A 16,968-nucleotide genomic window follows, 5' to 3' on the forward strand; every position below is an offset into this window, starting at 1 on the left:
TATTAAAATACATCTTCTGAATATCAACTATATGTGTCAGGGTTTTCAAGTCTGAATAATATATCACACCATTTCATGGGGTGGGGGGGAAGTCCTCAATGATCTCCTTCCCCAGTGTTGACTAAAAATATTATTTCAATGTTACCTAAATATGTGGTGATATAAAAGTAAATATAAATGCTTTATACTTTTAGCTCTTGTGACCGTAATAAATCTAATAGAAGCAAACTATAAAATCAATAAAAATGTGCATTTCCTACATTAATTTAGTGCTATGGATGAAGTTATTTTCCTGAAACTAAATTGCTGCTCACAGTGTGACTGTGATCCTGGTAGCTACAATATAGATTTTTTTGAGCTTGGCGTGCTGATGGGGCCATGTGCCTTCACATGACTCAGTTTTCTCAGCATACTTTTCCAACCCACTGGGAAAACTTACTCGTATGGTGTAGTGTTAGGTCATGTGACCTTCATTTATGAATCATTTAAATATTAAACTTTTTTATTTTCTATTTTCTTAGTCTGTGATACATTAAGAAGTACTTGGCTTCAACACAATGGTAAATGCTTCAAAAAATGTTGGCACCAATATTATGTAACAATACTTTGTTATGAGATAGCAGTCAGATTATCAGAATCTGCTTTAGTAAAGTTTTTAGATTGTTGTGGAAAAATTGAAAATTAAAAAATATGGTAGAGGGCCTGGCCCCATGGCCGAGTGGTTAAGTTCATGTGCTCCTCTGCGGTGGCCCAGGGTTTTGCTGGTTCAGATCCTGGGCACGGACATGGCACTGCTCATCAAGCCATGTTGAGGAGTCATCCCACATGCCACAATTAGAAGGACTCACAACTAAAAAAATACAACTATGTACCAGGGGTCTTTGGGGAGAAAAAGTAAAAATAAAATCTTAAAAAAAAAAATTGTAGAGTATTCATGGACCACTAAAGATAGACTCTCAAAGATTTCTTAGACTCTAGTTTGAGAAGTGTTATAAAATGTATGATATATACATATATATAGACACTGTATATGTGTGGCATAAACAAGTAGAAATCCAACACATGTTATAAAATTAATCATACAGGTACGACATGGATATAAATTACTACATTGTTAAATGTAATGATCAAATTAACTATTGGATAAGTTACTTTTATTTTGTGGATGCAGTCTAAGCACTTAATACAACTATGTGAAATTAAATTAGGTTCTTTTTCTGATGTTTTTGAGCTTGCATTCTTTTTTGTAAAAATGAGGAAAAATAAGATTTTGTTGGATGATACTAATAAACGTGGATTAAGAATAAAGCAAGGCATTGCAAATCATTTATGTAAAGGATAATAACAGATTCATTTTAATAAAAGGCAACAGAATTGTATTGAGCTCAGGATAAAAACAGTAGTGGTCATCACTAGTTATCTTCTTTACTGGGTTAGGTAGGTAAGGGAAGAGTTTGTGTTTTTGTAAGCATTTTCTTCCTACAGAGTTATCAGACTCTATAGTTTATATAACAGGAGGCTTTACTAACCGACATCTGCTGCAACTCTCCCTTTCTAGGTCCAGGGGAAATACTGGCCCTCTTTCCCGCTGAGTTCAGTCTGAGCTTCTCAAGTCGTTTTTATTAGCTTACAAGATAACCACTGCTAGTTTAAAAATAAGCCAATGGTTTTAGGGGAAAAAATACTGAAAGGGAGATGGATAAAGAGTACAAATAAAGCAGAAGGATATGGACAAACATACGTAGGGGTCCATTCCCAGCCAATTCTCTTCAGTCCATAAATGCTGGAGAAATGTGCTATGTTGGCACCATACGTTACTACATTCGTCACCCGAGTCTTGGTCATTAGTTATGAGAAAGGAACAAATGAAACTATGAAAGGAAAGACTTATCTTGATTTTCTAATGCAAAGCATGTAAACCCAAAATTTTAATATTTTAATCTGCCTATCTCAGGGAAAACAGTCAATTTATGTTACTTCCTGGTTTAAATCCTTCAAAGACCTTAGCACTTCTTATAGGACCTTCATGCATTTTCTCCTGATAATCTCATAAGATCCCTCATTGCGCATTGCATGCCAGTGACAGTGACCTATTTAGTTTGTTCTTTACTAGACTGTGACCTCTGTGAGAAAAGGTCCCAGAACTTCATGCAATACTTAGCATGCAATAGGCTTTCAGTAAAATTTTAATTTAATTGAACTTTAATTGGGTGATTCTGGGCAAAAGCACTTTGGCAGTGAGTAGATTTTTTCCACCTTTAGTATATTCTAGAGCAGAGCAGTGAAGATTGGAGATAAGAAGCAAGTTTTAGAAGACCAGAAAATACAGATTTTGCACAAACTCTGAATAGTTGAGTTCAATTCAACCTGCATTTATTGAGTAATCAACGTTTCCTGCTATTCATGAAGTTTGGTAACTTGTATGGTTATCAAAGCCGCGTTGTTGAATATGTATAGAATGATGAGGGATATAAGAAGTATAAAAAAGACTGCAACTGTTATGCTGAAGTTTCTGTTTTTCGTTTTTTAATTTGGTCTCCAGAGACAACTTGTGAAGACAAAAGCATGAGTATTTCAAGTTTTCTTTTGAAAACTGAGTCATAGATGTTGCATTTCAAGCCAAGGAAAGGTTTGATTATTTTACATTTCATGGCTTTTTAAAATTCCAGTTGCTATAACAACTTTGCTATTTCTTTATTATTTTTAGCACTTCAGTTGCCATAACAATAAGTTATCTTAAAAAATAGCAATTTTCTTTTATAAGGGAAAAATCTCTTTCAATTAAAAATGAATTTGAATCAACATTTCGTTTCTATAACGTGAACCCATTATTTAAAATGTAATTGTGCTGCTCTGTTTTCATGTAATTTTAGCAGAATTTTACAGGAGATGTTTTAAGGTTCACCATTTCCCTCTACGTTTTTACTGTACAAAAACTAAAGGTAGGTGGCTGTATCGAATCCTTTCTGTGAGGCAATATCTAATGGGATTTCACTGATGTAAAAATGTTATTAAACAATTTAATTTCCAGATTTGTTGTTCCATAAAGTAAGAGAAGAACATGATTGATGGATAGCTCTTACATGGAAGATGTAAGAAAGCTTGGAATTTCCTTTTCTCCTGTGTTATTTTTAAGTGTATTTATCATGTCTATTGCCATACTAAAACGGTTACAACCTCACTTACCTAGAAATAACTGACAGCTCAAGCCTGAGCACTTTAATCATAGAGCAATACTTCTATTTACTCTTTAAGAAAAAATTCTTGAAAGCATGGTTTTTGATATTTAAGCCTCTAGAAAATTAAAGATAGCAAATTAGAAGAGGAAAGAGGACTACTGCTCTATTTGCTATGCAAATAGAGTCAGAATATAGGGAGCTGTATATTCTTTTCTAGGTGCCTAGTTATTTGTGGAAATTAAACAAGTCTCTCTTGATATACATATCTGTATATACATGTATATTGAGTCCAGCAGCTACAAATGTATGATTATATTGTAAAACAGTGTTCTAATTTGACGTTAACAGTGATGATCCAAGACTGTCAGGCAGACGTTAAATTATGCTCAGAATTCTTAGTTTAAGAAGGCAGAAGAGTGGATGGTACATCTTATAAAGATTTACATTTAAAATTTGATAGGGTAAAACAAAATTTTAAGAAATTAAAAAGAGAAACCCTCAGTTATCAGGGAATTGCAGGATCCATGTAACTGACATTTTTATAGACTAGTAGTCTAAAAAAAGGTAATTTTTATATTTCTGTGTTGCTAATCATGTAAATTTCCTAAGGTGCATGGTCAGGTTCAGATAATATATTTGTTTTAAGAATGTACTTTCTTTTTTTTTGTGAGGAAGATTAGCCCTGAGCTAACTACTGCCAGTCCTCCTCTTTTTGCTGAGGAAGACTGGCCCTGAGCTAACATCTATGCCCATCTTCCTCTACTTTTTATATACAGGACGCCTGCCACAGCATGGCTTTTTGCCAAGTGGTGCCATGGCCGCACCCAGGATCCAAACCGGTGAACCCTGGGCCCCAGAGAAGCAGAACGTGCAAACTTAACCGCTTCACCACTGGGCCGGCCCAAGAATGTACTTTTTAAAAGGAATGTTGAGAGAGATGGCAATTCAACAGAAAAGTGAAAGTATTGTTATTAATTTTCTAGTCTCAACACGTTACTTGTGGGTGTAGTTTTTTAAAGAGAAATGAGTAAACAAAAAGCCTGTTGATAGTAAGGAGTGTATTTACCTTACTCTCAGTGAACTTTGAATGAACAACTGCTATGTGCTTTTCATGGTTTATTTTTAATTTCTGATTTTCATAACCAATTTTAAAAGATGGATATTATTATCTCCATTGTACAGATGAAAGCTGAGACACATGGAGAGACTAAAATACCCAAGGCCTCATAGTTAATGAACACTGCAGCCAGTGTGCCAACCCGAATCTGGTTCATTGTAAAGCCTACACTCTCTAAGTTATAGTCTTCCTAGTCTTCAGACATATTAAATGTTCACTAAAGGTAGTATCATAATGTGGGGAAAATGGGAAGAAGGATCATACTGTGCATGGTTCTATTTTATTACTCTGCATACTATTTTTGACCAATTAATTTGATTTTAATTATATATTTTATGTTTGAGGGTTTCCTCCACTAAGAGTTAAACATATATGTAAATTAGTATTTTTCTTTCTTCATTTTCCTTTGTGATTGACTGCAGATAATGGACTCTCTCAAAGATTTTGCATTCTCGGCCAGTTGTCTTAGATGCCAGGTAGCTGGGGCAGTCTCAGAGTGTTATGTAACTGGCATTTAATAAGAGAAGTCTTTTCTCACACAGTGTCTCACTTGCATCTGGGCTGTTGTGTCTGTAAGTACGAATACTGAGCCACGAGTCAGGTATACTGTTTGAGAGAGTGTGAAAGTAGGCCCAGGCTACATGTACTTGTTCTGTCCAGTGATATCTTTTTTTTTAGACATTTCAGTAGCTCTCATTCTTGATGGAACATTGCTTTGGAGAAGTCTGGTAGTTTTCTTTTTAAACGTCAGTATATATGATTTCCTGGCAATAGTTTAAAATTCGCTCAAGTAATTTAGGGCTGTTATTTGATGGCTTTACACAGAAATGGAGCACTTGAAACATGCAGTGCAATCATAGCTTTGTCATTCTCTTCAGCTATAACTTACAAATAGATGACACGCCCAGATCTTAAATATTACATTTTGATGAGTTTTGACATGTATGCATGCATGTAACCCACAGCTATCAAGATACAGAATGTTTCCATCATCCCTGAAAGAGTTTCCATGTTTTGACATGTATGCGTGCATATAACCCACAGCTATCAAGATATAGAATGTTTCTGTCATCCCTGAAAAAATTTCCTTACCTTATGCCACCAGACACACACCCACACACACCCACACACCCCTGAGGCAACTATGTTCTGATTTCTTTCATCAAAAATTGGTTTTGTCTCTGCCAGTATGGACATATCACAATTTGTTTATCCATTCCTCTGTTGACGGATATATCAGTTGTTTCCAGTTTTTGGCTATTAAAAATAAAGCTGCTATGTACATTTGTATACAAGTCTGTGTGGATAGATATTTTCGTTTTCTATTGGTTGAAATTGATGAGTCTTAGGGTTGATTTATTTAATGTTATAAGAAACTCCCAAACTGTTTAGAAGTTTTTAAAGTCGGGACATTTTACATTACTACTATCAATTTATGAGAGTTTCGATTGTTCTGCATCCTTGCCAACGTTTAGTATTTGTCAGTATTTGAATTTGAGTCATTCTAGTGGAAATATAGTGATATCTCATTGTGATTTCACTTTGCCTTTTCTTAACGGCTATTGATGCTGAGTTCTTTTTCATTTTCTTGACAGCTATTTGCGTATCTTCCTTTGTGAAGTGTCTATGACAGTATTTTCCCACTTTTTAATTGGGTTATTTGTATTTCTGTTAACAAATTGTAGGAGTTAGTTTATATATTTTGGATACAAATCCTTTGTTAGATATATGTTTTGCTAATATTTTCTCCCAGTCTTTTCACTTACTGATTTTCTTAATGGTACCTTTTGAAAAGCAGAATTTTGAATTGAAGTATAATTTATTAAATTTTTCTTTTATAGTTATTTCTTTCAGTATCCTAAGATCCCTTTATGGGGCTTTCAATCTAGTTATGGAGACAAAAGTTAATGAAATAGATCATTATAAACTATGATAAGTGTGGAATCTAGTCTAATCTGGGAATTCAAGGACGATTTCCCTGAGTAAGTGGTATTTGAACTGAAACCTGTAGATTGCATCTGAGGTAAGTAAAAGAAATGTCATGGCATAGTAAGCAACGGGTACAAATATCCTGAGGCAGTAGGGAACATAGCAGATATACGTGTGACTGGGGATGGGTGGAGTGCGGGGAGGTAGAGCCAGTTTAGCTAATCCTAAACAATATAGAAGAGATGTCAGGTTGGATAGATATATGGAGAGCGGATTTTAATAGGACCTGTTAGGACTTTATCCTAAGGGCAGTGTGATACCACTAAGTGTTTTAAACAAGGGATTGATATCATCTGGTTTGCATTTTGGAAAGAATATTCTGTCTGTTTTGTGCATAATGGATTGAAGAGAGGTCACAGACAACTCAGGAAGACCAGATTGGACGCTGCTGCAGAAGTCCACACACAAGATGATACTAGCTTGTTTAGGGTATAACAGTAGAGATGGAGAAAGGTTAACAGATGGGAAAAGTAGTTGAAGAAATAGATAAATTCTCAATGCATGCACCTTTTCATATCTTTAAAAATATATGTTTTAAAAAACTGTTTATCCTTTGTTTTTTGTTTTTGTTTTTGTTTTTACTTTTTACGATGTTATATTGGTTGTGTAGTTCTTGATACTTAATGCCTACTCTTTATCCTGTTTACTATTGATGGCTAATGTCCTTCCTTTGCTTTGCTGTTTAGGTCCTATTGAGTAGTTGCTTGAATTGCTTAGATGTTTAATAATGAAATATTGATACATATAAAGGAATATATAAAATGTATTTAAGGTATAAATGAAAAAGCAAACACATGTGATGTATCATCTCATAAAATTATACAGTTTTAGCTGTTAGAAGTAATTCTGAACAATCCCAAATAATTCCTCTTAGATATTCTCCAACCAGCATTCATCAGTTGAAAGGAGAGGGAGGTGGTTGATAATAACTGTAATAAGAATGACAATAATAAAACACCTAATGACCCCTAAAATGAGAATTATGCCTAATATAAAAAACAGAGAATGCTTTATGTAATGAGCTATGTAAATATATGATATCAATGCTATTTTGTTATTAGAACTTCACATTGTAAATTAGTTCCTATTATAATCAGATCAGAAAAAAGGATGGAAAAGAAGAAAAGTGAGGCACTATTAGAAAGATTCAGTCTGTATAAAGAAGAAAATTATTTTGTTAGAACTACTAAAGGTTTTTTAAGGAAGTTAGTGGAAGTTTTGAAAGAAGGAAGCTTAGTGGGTCAAAGGCACTACTTCTCTGCCTCTCATATTATGATATACCTTTGGAAGCATGTACAGTTATGGATTATTTTCAGTATTCTTAGACCCAACTCTCTGCCAGAAATTATTTTTTGGAAATAAATGTGTCAAACTAAGGTGATCTTGTATTTGAATTCCTCTAAATGAGATTTTTTCCCATTTCTCTGATTTTGGAAATAGTACTATTCAAAACTTTTAAAAATATGTGAAGTCTATACTTTTAAAATGATTTGTTTAGAATTTTGTGACTTGAACTAGCTTTAGTAATTGATGATATTTCACTTTTCAATGGTTTTGTAGTAAAGCTTAGTATTTAAGTCTTTTTTATATGGAATGTGGGACCCGAATATTTATCAAATGTAATTTTTATTTTGAATATTTATTATTATTATAAAAGCGAATGTTAGTTAAAGACAATCTTGTTTGATTTTAATGCTTTTAGATATCCCTAAAAGTCAAATTGCATCTCTGTAAAGTAGGACTTTCTAACCTTTTTGTGTTAAATTTAAATACTAAGATTATTGTTCTACCTTGTTTTATAAATTTTTCTGGTAATGAGAAGTGTGCTTCCATTCTGTATTTCACCCTGAAGATTTCAACAATAATATGGGCTTCCTGAAAGGCAGTTCAACAGGGAGGAAAGAATAGCATTTTCTATTCTTTAGAAATCATTTTTTGAAATCCAAAATAATTCTTTTTAGATATTTCCTGACTGGCAACCATCAGTGGAAAGGAGAGGGAAGGAGGGAGGGGTTCCTTAACATGGTGTTAAGAATGACAGTTTTCACAACTCTGTAAAAGAAGTCAAGTTATACTTACCTTCTCTAGTACCACTTTCTTCCTTTGGAAGATGATACTTATGGGTACCTACTTAACAGAGATTTAAGATTTTTATAGAGAGAAAATATATAAAGCACATGACATAATGCTTGCACATAGAACGTGCTCAACAGATGTTAGTTATCTTTCATTTTCATCTTAATTTTCTGATTTAATTCTGAAATACTTTGTAAATTAGTTCTAAGTCACTTTTAAGAAAAGTGCTGACCCCATACGAAGTAGGCTTAAAATAGTGAATGTTTGTCCGTAGTAAGTCAAAGTAAATGGAAATATTTTCAACCTCCATCAAATAAGCTTAATTTGCATTCTTCTAACTTGGGTTTGGGTAGTTCAAGTACTGTGTGACAAAGTTCTTTGGCTCTTTGACTCTTTTTCGTATTAGGATAAAAAGCGAACTAAGCAGTCATTCTATTTATTTCTAATACCTACTCTTCTTAGGTCATATCTGACCTTAAATAGTTCTCCAAATAGATTTTAGTGTAGAGCTATTAGTTTCAATGCTTTGTTTATACTATTAAATACATCAAATTCGGATGTTTAGTGTGGGTTTGGCAGGGATTAGAGAGATTATTAAGTGACAACTTCTATTAATCAAAATATAATTATATTTTAGAGAGTAAAAATCATAGCTATATCACTTGAGTTCCTGAAGACTTAGCTGATTTTTAATAATTAATAAGTTTTTTCTGCCAATGAGCATTAGATTACTGCTGACTTTTTAGTGTCATAGTACCTTGTGGTAGTTTCTCTATAGGTTTTAAAGGTGTATCCCAGTTTTTTTGTTTTCCTGTCCTGTCCATAAGAAATAATATTTACAAATGCTATAAGGAAAATACCGTTGGAAATTCATACATGCCATTAATCTGTCATAAGGATCGGTCAGTTCTATTGTCTTCTTTTGTCAATCTTGATCGGAGCTTGCCGAGTAAGTCTATAAGCCTGCATGTGCCTGGCAACTGTTACCTAGTGACAGTTTCAGCTGCAGTAGCCATTGGCTGTGCTGTTGATTGGGGCAGGAGGACCGAGTCACCTTTCTGATGGTGAGTTCTTCTGCATCAGCTCAGGATGAGGAGGAGGAGCAGGGCTCCGGCTCAGGTGGAGGCAATGATACTGAGAGACTGTGAAGAATATACCGACAGCATCCTGGTAACTGCATCACAGTAAATCGGACTTCTGAATCAAGCAGCCCAGCCTAGCAGCTGATAAGAGTGAATGTAGGTGAGAAGCATTGCCTTATTCCTGTAACAAGAGAACTATTTTGTGATAAGTGAAACTAGGAATGTACAAGGAGGACTATCCTGTGGCTATTATAAAAGAAGGAGGACTTCTCTGAATGACTTGGTGGTGCACGAGAAAATAACTTTTGGAAGAATGCTTTTTATTAAGCTGCTGCATTGTTCCTGAAGGAAATGTTTTTATTTCTAATGCATGGTATTGCTTCAAAAGATATGACAACAAAGACTGGCAAGAGACTCTCTGAAATGCCTATACTTTAAAAAAGACTTTCGACAAATGTTAACCTGATATCAGAATGACCTTGGAAGCCTTTTGGATGGATTCTATTCTGCCAGCCTCTCAGTGTTTCAAACTCTAGAATTTAAACTCACCCTGATGCTTTAGAGGTATTTTAAAACAAGACCATCTTATAATCTATCTAATGGCCCCTGTATTAATTGAGTACTTGCTCAAAATAGAATACAGAAATAGAAGAGGCATTTTCTTAACATATGGCTGCTATATAACTGCAAATATAACAGACAAGGTAATTTTCCACTTTCAGAAGATTTAGTCGAAGTAATGATTTAATGTGTTAATCTTCTAATGAAAATAGAAAAGATACAGAAGCATAGACTATGAAGCCTACTAGAAATATCTAAGTAATAAATAATGATAGCATTTCTAGTCACAAAAGCTCAGTATATAGGAAAGTTTCTATTATTGTCTAGATTTCATATATATTAAGATACATATGTGAGATATAGGTGTGGTTGCAAAGGTGAGAAATAACTTTGAGCTATATATTTTATGATCATGCTCCATTATAAGGAAGGTGGCATATCAGTTAATGAAAGTTATTTTCAGTTATTGATGCCAAAATTAATAGCAAAGATGATTTAATTTCCTTTTGAAAAGGAAGAAGTATAAATTACATCGCTGGTGGTAACATCAGCCACTGTAGTGGACTAAAACTGTTTTCATCTGAATGCTTAAAAAATGCATGCAGAATTAAAACTTCAGAAGTTTATCATATTTTGTCAGGTGTTAACCCATTGCTTATTATCTTCTCTATGGGAAATATGCTTTTTTTTTCCCATGACAGTTATAGGGCAATTTGGAGTCTCTTACCTCTGTTCTGGTCTTTCGTGCCCAAATAGAGATGTCTTTTGGAATTAACCTTGTTGGGGTGGGGAGTTTCTTAGCTTTCTAGAGAAATGGATCATAAAGTTTTCCCACCAGCATGAAACCCTAAACTGAATCCAAAGACACTCTTTCCCACAATGGACTTTTTCTTAGCTTTCTGAAAAAATCTGAGATCTTAATTATTTAAGTTTTAAAATATGAATCCACTTCTCAGGATAGATGAAACAGGAAGCTTTTCTTATTCTTTCTAGTTGATCCCCAAGAAACTACCTTTCTGAGGAGAACAAACAGTCCACAAAAGCTTTTCTTTCCTTGGCAATTGATTTTTTTTTCTTTTTACAAATTTAATTTTTCATAGTACAGGTAATCAGAAATCCATTTTCTCTAGAAGTGCCTTGTGTCTGCAAAAAGTTGTTTGAGAGCACCGGAGGAAGCTAATTAGTGACCTTTTTTCACCTCCTTTCTAGCTTATCCCCCTCCCTTCCCCACCAAAGCTGAGGTGTGTCACTACTGCACTGAAGCTGATGAAGAGACTTGAACACTCTCTGGGATGCTCAGCTGTGACAGAAGCACTGCTACTGTCTACTGAAGCTGATTCTGCGACACTCATGTACAGAGTTTAACAGATGCTGGGCAGAGCACCTGCTTGCTGTAGCCAAGGCTGCAGGTTTCCTTAATTCCAAGCCATGAATGAATCCAGGTGGATTGAATGGAAGATCCTGAACGTGAGCAGTGGCATTGTGAATGCATCCGAACGTCACTCCTGCCCACTTGGATTTGGCCACTACAGTGCGGTGGATGTCTGCATCTTTGAGACAGTTGTTATTGTCTTACTGACATTTCTAATCATTGCTGGCAATTTAACGGTCATCTTTGTCTTTCACTGTGCTCCACTCTTACACCATTATACTACCAGCTATTTCATTCAGACAATGGCATATGCTGATCTTTTCGTTGGAGTTAGCTGCTTGGTTCCTACTCTCTCACTTCTCCACTACTCCACAGGTATCCACGAGTCATTGACTTGCCAGGTTTTTGGATATATCATCTCAGTTCTGAAAAGTGTTTCTATGGCATGTCTTGCTTGCATTAGTGTGGATCGCTATCTTGCAATAACGAAGCCTCTTTCCTACAATCAACTGGTCACCCCTTGTCGCCTGAGAATTTGCATTATTTTAATCTGGATCTACTCTTGCCTAATTTTCTTGCCTTCCTTTTTTGGATGGGGGAAACCTGGTTACCACGGTGACATTTTTGAATGGTGTGCCACCTCTTGGCTCACCAGTGCCTATTTTACTGGCTTTATTGTTTGTTTACTATATGCTCCTGCTGCCTTTGTTATCTGCTTCACTTACTTCCACATTTTCAAAATTTGCCGGCAGCACACCAAAGAAATAAATGATCGGAGGGCCCGATTCCCTAGCCATGAGGTGGATGCTTCTGGAGAGACTGGGCACAGCCCTGACCGTCGCTACGCCATGGTTTTGTTTCGGATAACCAGTGTGTTTTACATGCTGTGGCTCCCCTATATCATTTACTTTCTTCTTGAAAGCTCCCGGGTCTTGGACAATCCAACACTATCATTCCTGACAACCTGGCTTGCTATAAGTAATAGTTTTTGTAACTGTGTAATATACAGCCTTTCCAACAGTGTTTTCCAGCTAGGCCTCCGAAGACTGTCCAAGACAATGTGCACATCTTGTGTGTGTGTGAAGGATCAGGAAGCACGAGACCCCAAACCTAGGAAACGGGCGAATTCCTGCTCCATTTGAAGAGAACTACACAGTAAATCAAATGTAATCTGACAGTGGTTTTGGATTGTACTCTTGTTTCATTTGGAAATTTGCCACTAGAGAAATATTTACTTGAATAGTTTACTATGAGGTGAAGGGACTAAAGGTTTCTTTTTTTTTTTTTCCTTTTTACATGTAAAAAAAGCTTAAGAAAAGGATGTATGGAGGGCAATCTCATGAGATAATTATAGTGTGTGAGTATAAATGTGCACTAATAGGAAAAATTAAGCACTGAGAATGAAAAAAGTATCTATCTGAGATCTTCCACAGGACCTGGGCAAAGCCCCTCGGCGTCTCTGTCTTGTCTGACTGAACTCTCTCCTCTATCCCTGGCTCTCATTCTGTCTGTCTGTCTGTCTCGCTCACTCTCTGTGTCTTGTGTTTGTAGAAATTACTTGCATAAATTGCCCTTCATAGAAAAATGCTGCATATTATATATGTGGCAAAGTATAATCTTTTGTGTCAAAGTGTACTTTTAAGCACACCAATCTATGATCTCTAAGTGGTCTCTCCATGGAGGATGCATAGTAAGCATTGTATTTTGTTATCTGCCACACAACCCTATTTCTTGTGTTTTTATAACATCTGCAGCACAAATTTTCTGCTATGGACAAAAAGAAAGAGTACTTTTGTTTCTTCTGAGTAAAATTATGCTTGCTTCCCCTTCTTCTTAACAGCGTGCTATTTTTTTCCTTTCCATTTTTCTTGATCTGTATCCTTTGGTACCTTAATCCAGAAGTGTCTTAGCTAATGAAGAAGAATCTACTAAATAAAGCAATTGTGATATTAAATAATTTATTCCTTCTAACAAAGCAATCTATAGCCTATTTAAGATATTGTGTTAAGTGTTTTTAATGCTTTGGGAAACATTTTTATCTGGTTTCTTTTAAATTAGTTCATGTGTCCAAAGTGGTATCTTTTTGCTATAGTGAAGCTTTGTTTTTCTTTTAGAAAATCCACAAATAGTTCTAAGGCATATGCCGAGTACTCACCCAGAAGTAAGATATGTGTCTTAAAGCTACTTGGTGCATCCATTTTTTTTTAGAGTGAAATATTAACTTTTTTGTGTTGGGTCTACAAAGCTTACTGTTGTGTCCACTAATCATTTGTGTGATATGCATTTGCACATACCGTATTTTTTACAACAAAGAAAATGTAAATTATATTATGTCATCTGTGCCTAATGTTTTCTTAGCACAATATATAGATCAATGTTGCTTAAGGCATCAACACCGGAAAAAAAAACACAAAAACTTCTTTTAAGAGAAAAATACTTTTTGTGTAGCTGTTATTTAGATATTTATATTAGACCAAGCTGCATTCTTAGTGCTGCTGAGAATACAATATACTTAATTATGAAATACAGGTAAGAGCTATCAGTATTTTCTTTTGTGATGATCTGTTTTCATATTCAGAGATTAAACCTGTTTTTTAGTGTGCTGTATGGAATTGTGTAATAAATTGTCAGGGGTTTAAATGTAGCAAAATGGCATTTGAGGAATTAGTAGTGAAGCAGGTGTGAGTGATAAAACATCTAAATCTTACTTTTATACCATAAGTTTCGTGCCTGATAGATATTTTAAAATTTATATGAAATTAGTATTTTTCTCCTTAGCACTTTTGATTTCTCTGTTTTATGAAATGCATTTAATGAAATGTGCCTATGACTCTTCAAATTGGAAGCCAACCATGTTTGCACACTGGTGGTTTGACTTCAGAGGTCCTTTAGGTCATCATTTTATTGAGGTTGTTCCAAATCCATGTATATTTTTAAACATGTAAGAAAGGTTTAAAATAAAGAATAAAATAATATTCTATATATCAAAATCAGACTTTGCTTCAGTTTAATGAAAATGCTTGCTTAGAACAAGAGTTTTTTTGGGGGGAATCAAAATTTAATTGTTTCACATTTCTGTGGTTTGGGTTGTTTATATTAATTCTTGTCCCTTGTTTGCCAGTGACATCTTGGATAGGTTGAAATACATCTTTCAAAGTTCAGACCAGTTCAAGGAAAACAAAGGAAGCATGATATTGCTAGCTTTTCAATTGTCATAAATAGAAGCTTCAACGTTCTATGTATTATTTGAGAATCAGATTTTGATTCCTTTAGTTTGGTGTGTAAACATACTTAGAAAAGACTCGGTAGACCCTCTGTACAGAAAGCCTGAGGCTGTGTTCATTGCATTTTCCTCTTCTGGCTTTTCCTCCTGATAATAACCACAGTTATGTGCCAGACATTGTGTTAAGTTTTGCATGTAACATTTAATCTTTATTACAATCCTTGAGTTAGATGTCTTTCTTGTTCCCATCCTAGAGATGACGAACTAAAGGAAAGTGATTTATCCAAGGTCCCTCAGTTAGTCAAGGGCAGAAGTTCTGCACGTTCAGTTGAGCTGGAGCCAAAGACTGTACCCGTAACCACTGTGCTGTACTACTGCCTCTCCCCAAAGCCTTCAGGTGTTTGGGCCTCTGTCTGCTTTCTTCCCTACAAAATTCCTCTGAGTTTTCTTTTTTCTCACCTAAATCTTTTGCTTTAGTTCTTTCCTTATCTTGCGATATCTTTTTCCTTGATCTTACAGATCTCCTGTTAAAACGGCAATCTGGTAAGCCCAAACTTGCCAGTTCAGTCTGTAATCAAACTGAAACCCTGGGGCATGGCATTTCCTTGATGTTACTTTTGTTCATTTTTGTTAAGTTTTCGTTGAATAACTTTTAGAAATCTCTGTAAATTACTTTTGGGAAGGAATTTTTTTGAAGGAGAAGAGTGGAGAAGGAAAGCTTTATCATAGGCTGAAAGGGGAGCCTCTACTTAGTTCTAGGTTTAGATTCTTCATTTATTGTAATGTTTCGTGTACAACTCTAGGGCAGGCCACTTAATTTCCTGTTGACATATTTTAATATGTGTTGTTATAGTAAGATAATACTTATTTTGAAACTATTCTATCTTTTTAAGATTAATGTGTCTTAAGAATAGAAAACATAGCCATTTTTCTCATTATTATATTCTGTGGTAATTATCCAATTTGGTTATAAATGACAGCCAAACCATAATGCTGTAGTCTATTACTACAGGATCTGTTATCTGTGGAGTTGTTTCTAAAGTTACATAGTGTTAGAAGGCTTTATAACCTACTAGTGTGTGAAACCTGGACTGAAATCCTGGCCCTCATAAGCTGTTTGGCCCTACGTAAGATACTGAGTGTTCCAAGTCCTCAGTTTTTTCATCAGTAAAGTCCAGAGACTTGTACTTTCCTGTGAGGCTGGATTCGAGGACTAAATGAGGTAATGTAGTGTATGTGCTCAGCGTGGCTCATGGCACATAGAAAGTGTTCGGAATGTGGTAGCTGCTGTTATTATTTTTGTTGCTGTTATTTTTATTGTCATCACAATTTAAAGATCACTAATTCCAATTTAGGAAATTGTATTTTATAACAGAATTAATCCGTTGAGGTTTTTTTTTTTTTGCCAAAATGCTACAAGAGCATTTTTTCCCGAATCTGTTTACGCTCAGATTTTGGCTTAAGCTCAGATGTTCTTACATGTAGAAGACTTTCATAATTTTTGAAAGCTCATTTCCTAGGAATAATTATTCATGAAGACATCATTTAAGATTAAAGATATGCAGCAAGCAGAAGTTTGGATAAAACAGGGATGATTCTGAGATTAACCTACCTCCTTACTTAGTTATGCTTAAACGTAACAAAGTATATAACAAAATAGCAAAGTTTATAAGAAACATGCTCAAACATTTCTCTTTCATCAGATTGGCAATAGTAGGAAAGAATTGTTCAGGAATGTCTTGCCATTTGTCTTTGCAGTTTAGTTTTCCTCATTTACTAAAATGGAGTTTAAGTTATTTTGTCGTAAAAATGTTACCCAGAAGAAACAAAGATTAATAAGCAGATTTGCTGTACATACATCATTAATTATATGAGTTTAGAAATAAATGAAGTTGTTACCTTAAGAGACTTCCCTTTGTCTCTCCCCACCCTGGAAGCTAATCATTAGATGTGAAAAAGATACAAATATGTGATAAACAGATAAAGAAGATTAAGATGTGGAGAATTTGCTAGTCTGACATGCTGAGCAAAGCATCACTTATGTTCAGGGAGGACCATCACAGTGTACAGGAGCTGATGTTACTGAGTTGATGCTATATTCTGATGTGTTGGAACACATATTTTCCCTGAGCAAAACTTTAAGATTAAGAAGGAGGTAGAAAGTGAAACACTCTATAATCAAATGTGTAGACATCGAGGAAAACAAAATGACTAGAAAAGAAAAACATGGATTCTCTTTTCAGTGTTTCTTACAAATGAAAATTTTATCCAGTGCTAGCTTTGCTCTGTAACTTAAAATATTCATAACTTTGTTTAATAGTAAAAGTGGTTGTCTTTTAAAATATTAAAAGCGATGTGATTAGGTTTTT

General features: G+C 34.9%; 2 protein-coding genes across 18 annotated transcripts in view; both read left to right on the plus strand.

Moving 5' to 3' along the window:
- RABGAP1L (RAB GTPase activating protein 1 like) overlaps nt 1-16,968 on the plus strand; it is a 675,876-nt gene that overhangs the window by 210,550 nt on the left and 448,358 nt on the right. The gene's annotated exons all lie outside the window — the stretch shown is intronic.
- On the plus strand, nt 11,262-14,366 carry GPR52 (G protein-coupled receptor 52). Its single transcript, XM_008511290.2, has one exon. The coding sequence runs from the start codon at nt 11,433-11,435 to the stop codon at nt 12,516-12,518; it is 1,086 nt and encodes a 361-aa protein (XP_008509512.1). The 5' UTR covers nt 11,262-11,432; the 3' UTR covers nt 12,519-14,366.

Source organism: Equus przewalskii, chromosome 23 (genome assembly GCF_037783145.1).
Source record: "Equus przewalskii isolate Varuska chromosome 23, EquPr2, whole genome shotgun sequence".
Lineage (NCBI taxonomy): Eukaryota > Metazoa > Chordata > Mammalia > Perissodactyla > Equidae > Equus > Equus przewalskii.

Bases quoted from the DNA above. Each gene is read 5' to 3' on its own strand.
- GPR52 (XM_008511290.2), top strand. From the start codon at position 11,433: ATGAATGAATCCAGGTGGATTGAATGGAAGATCCTGAACGTGAGCAGT.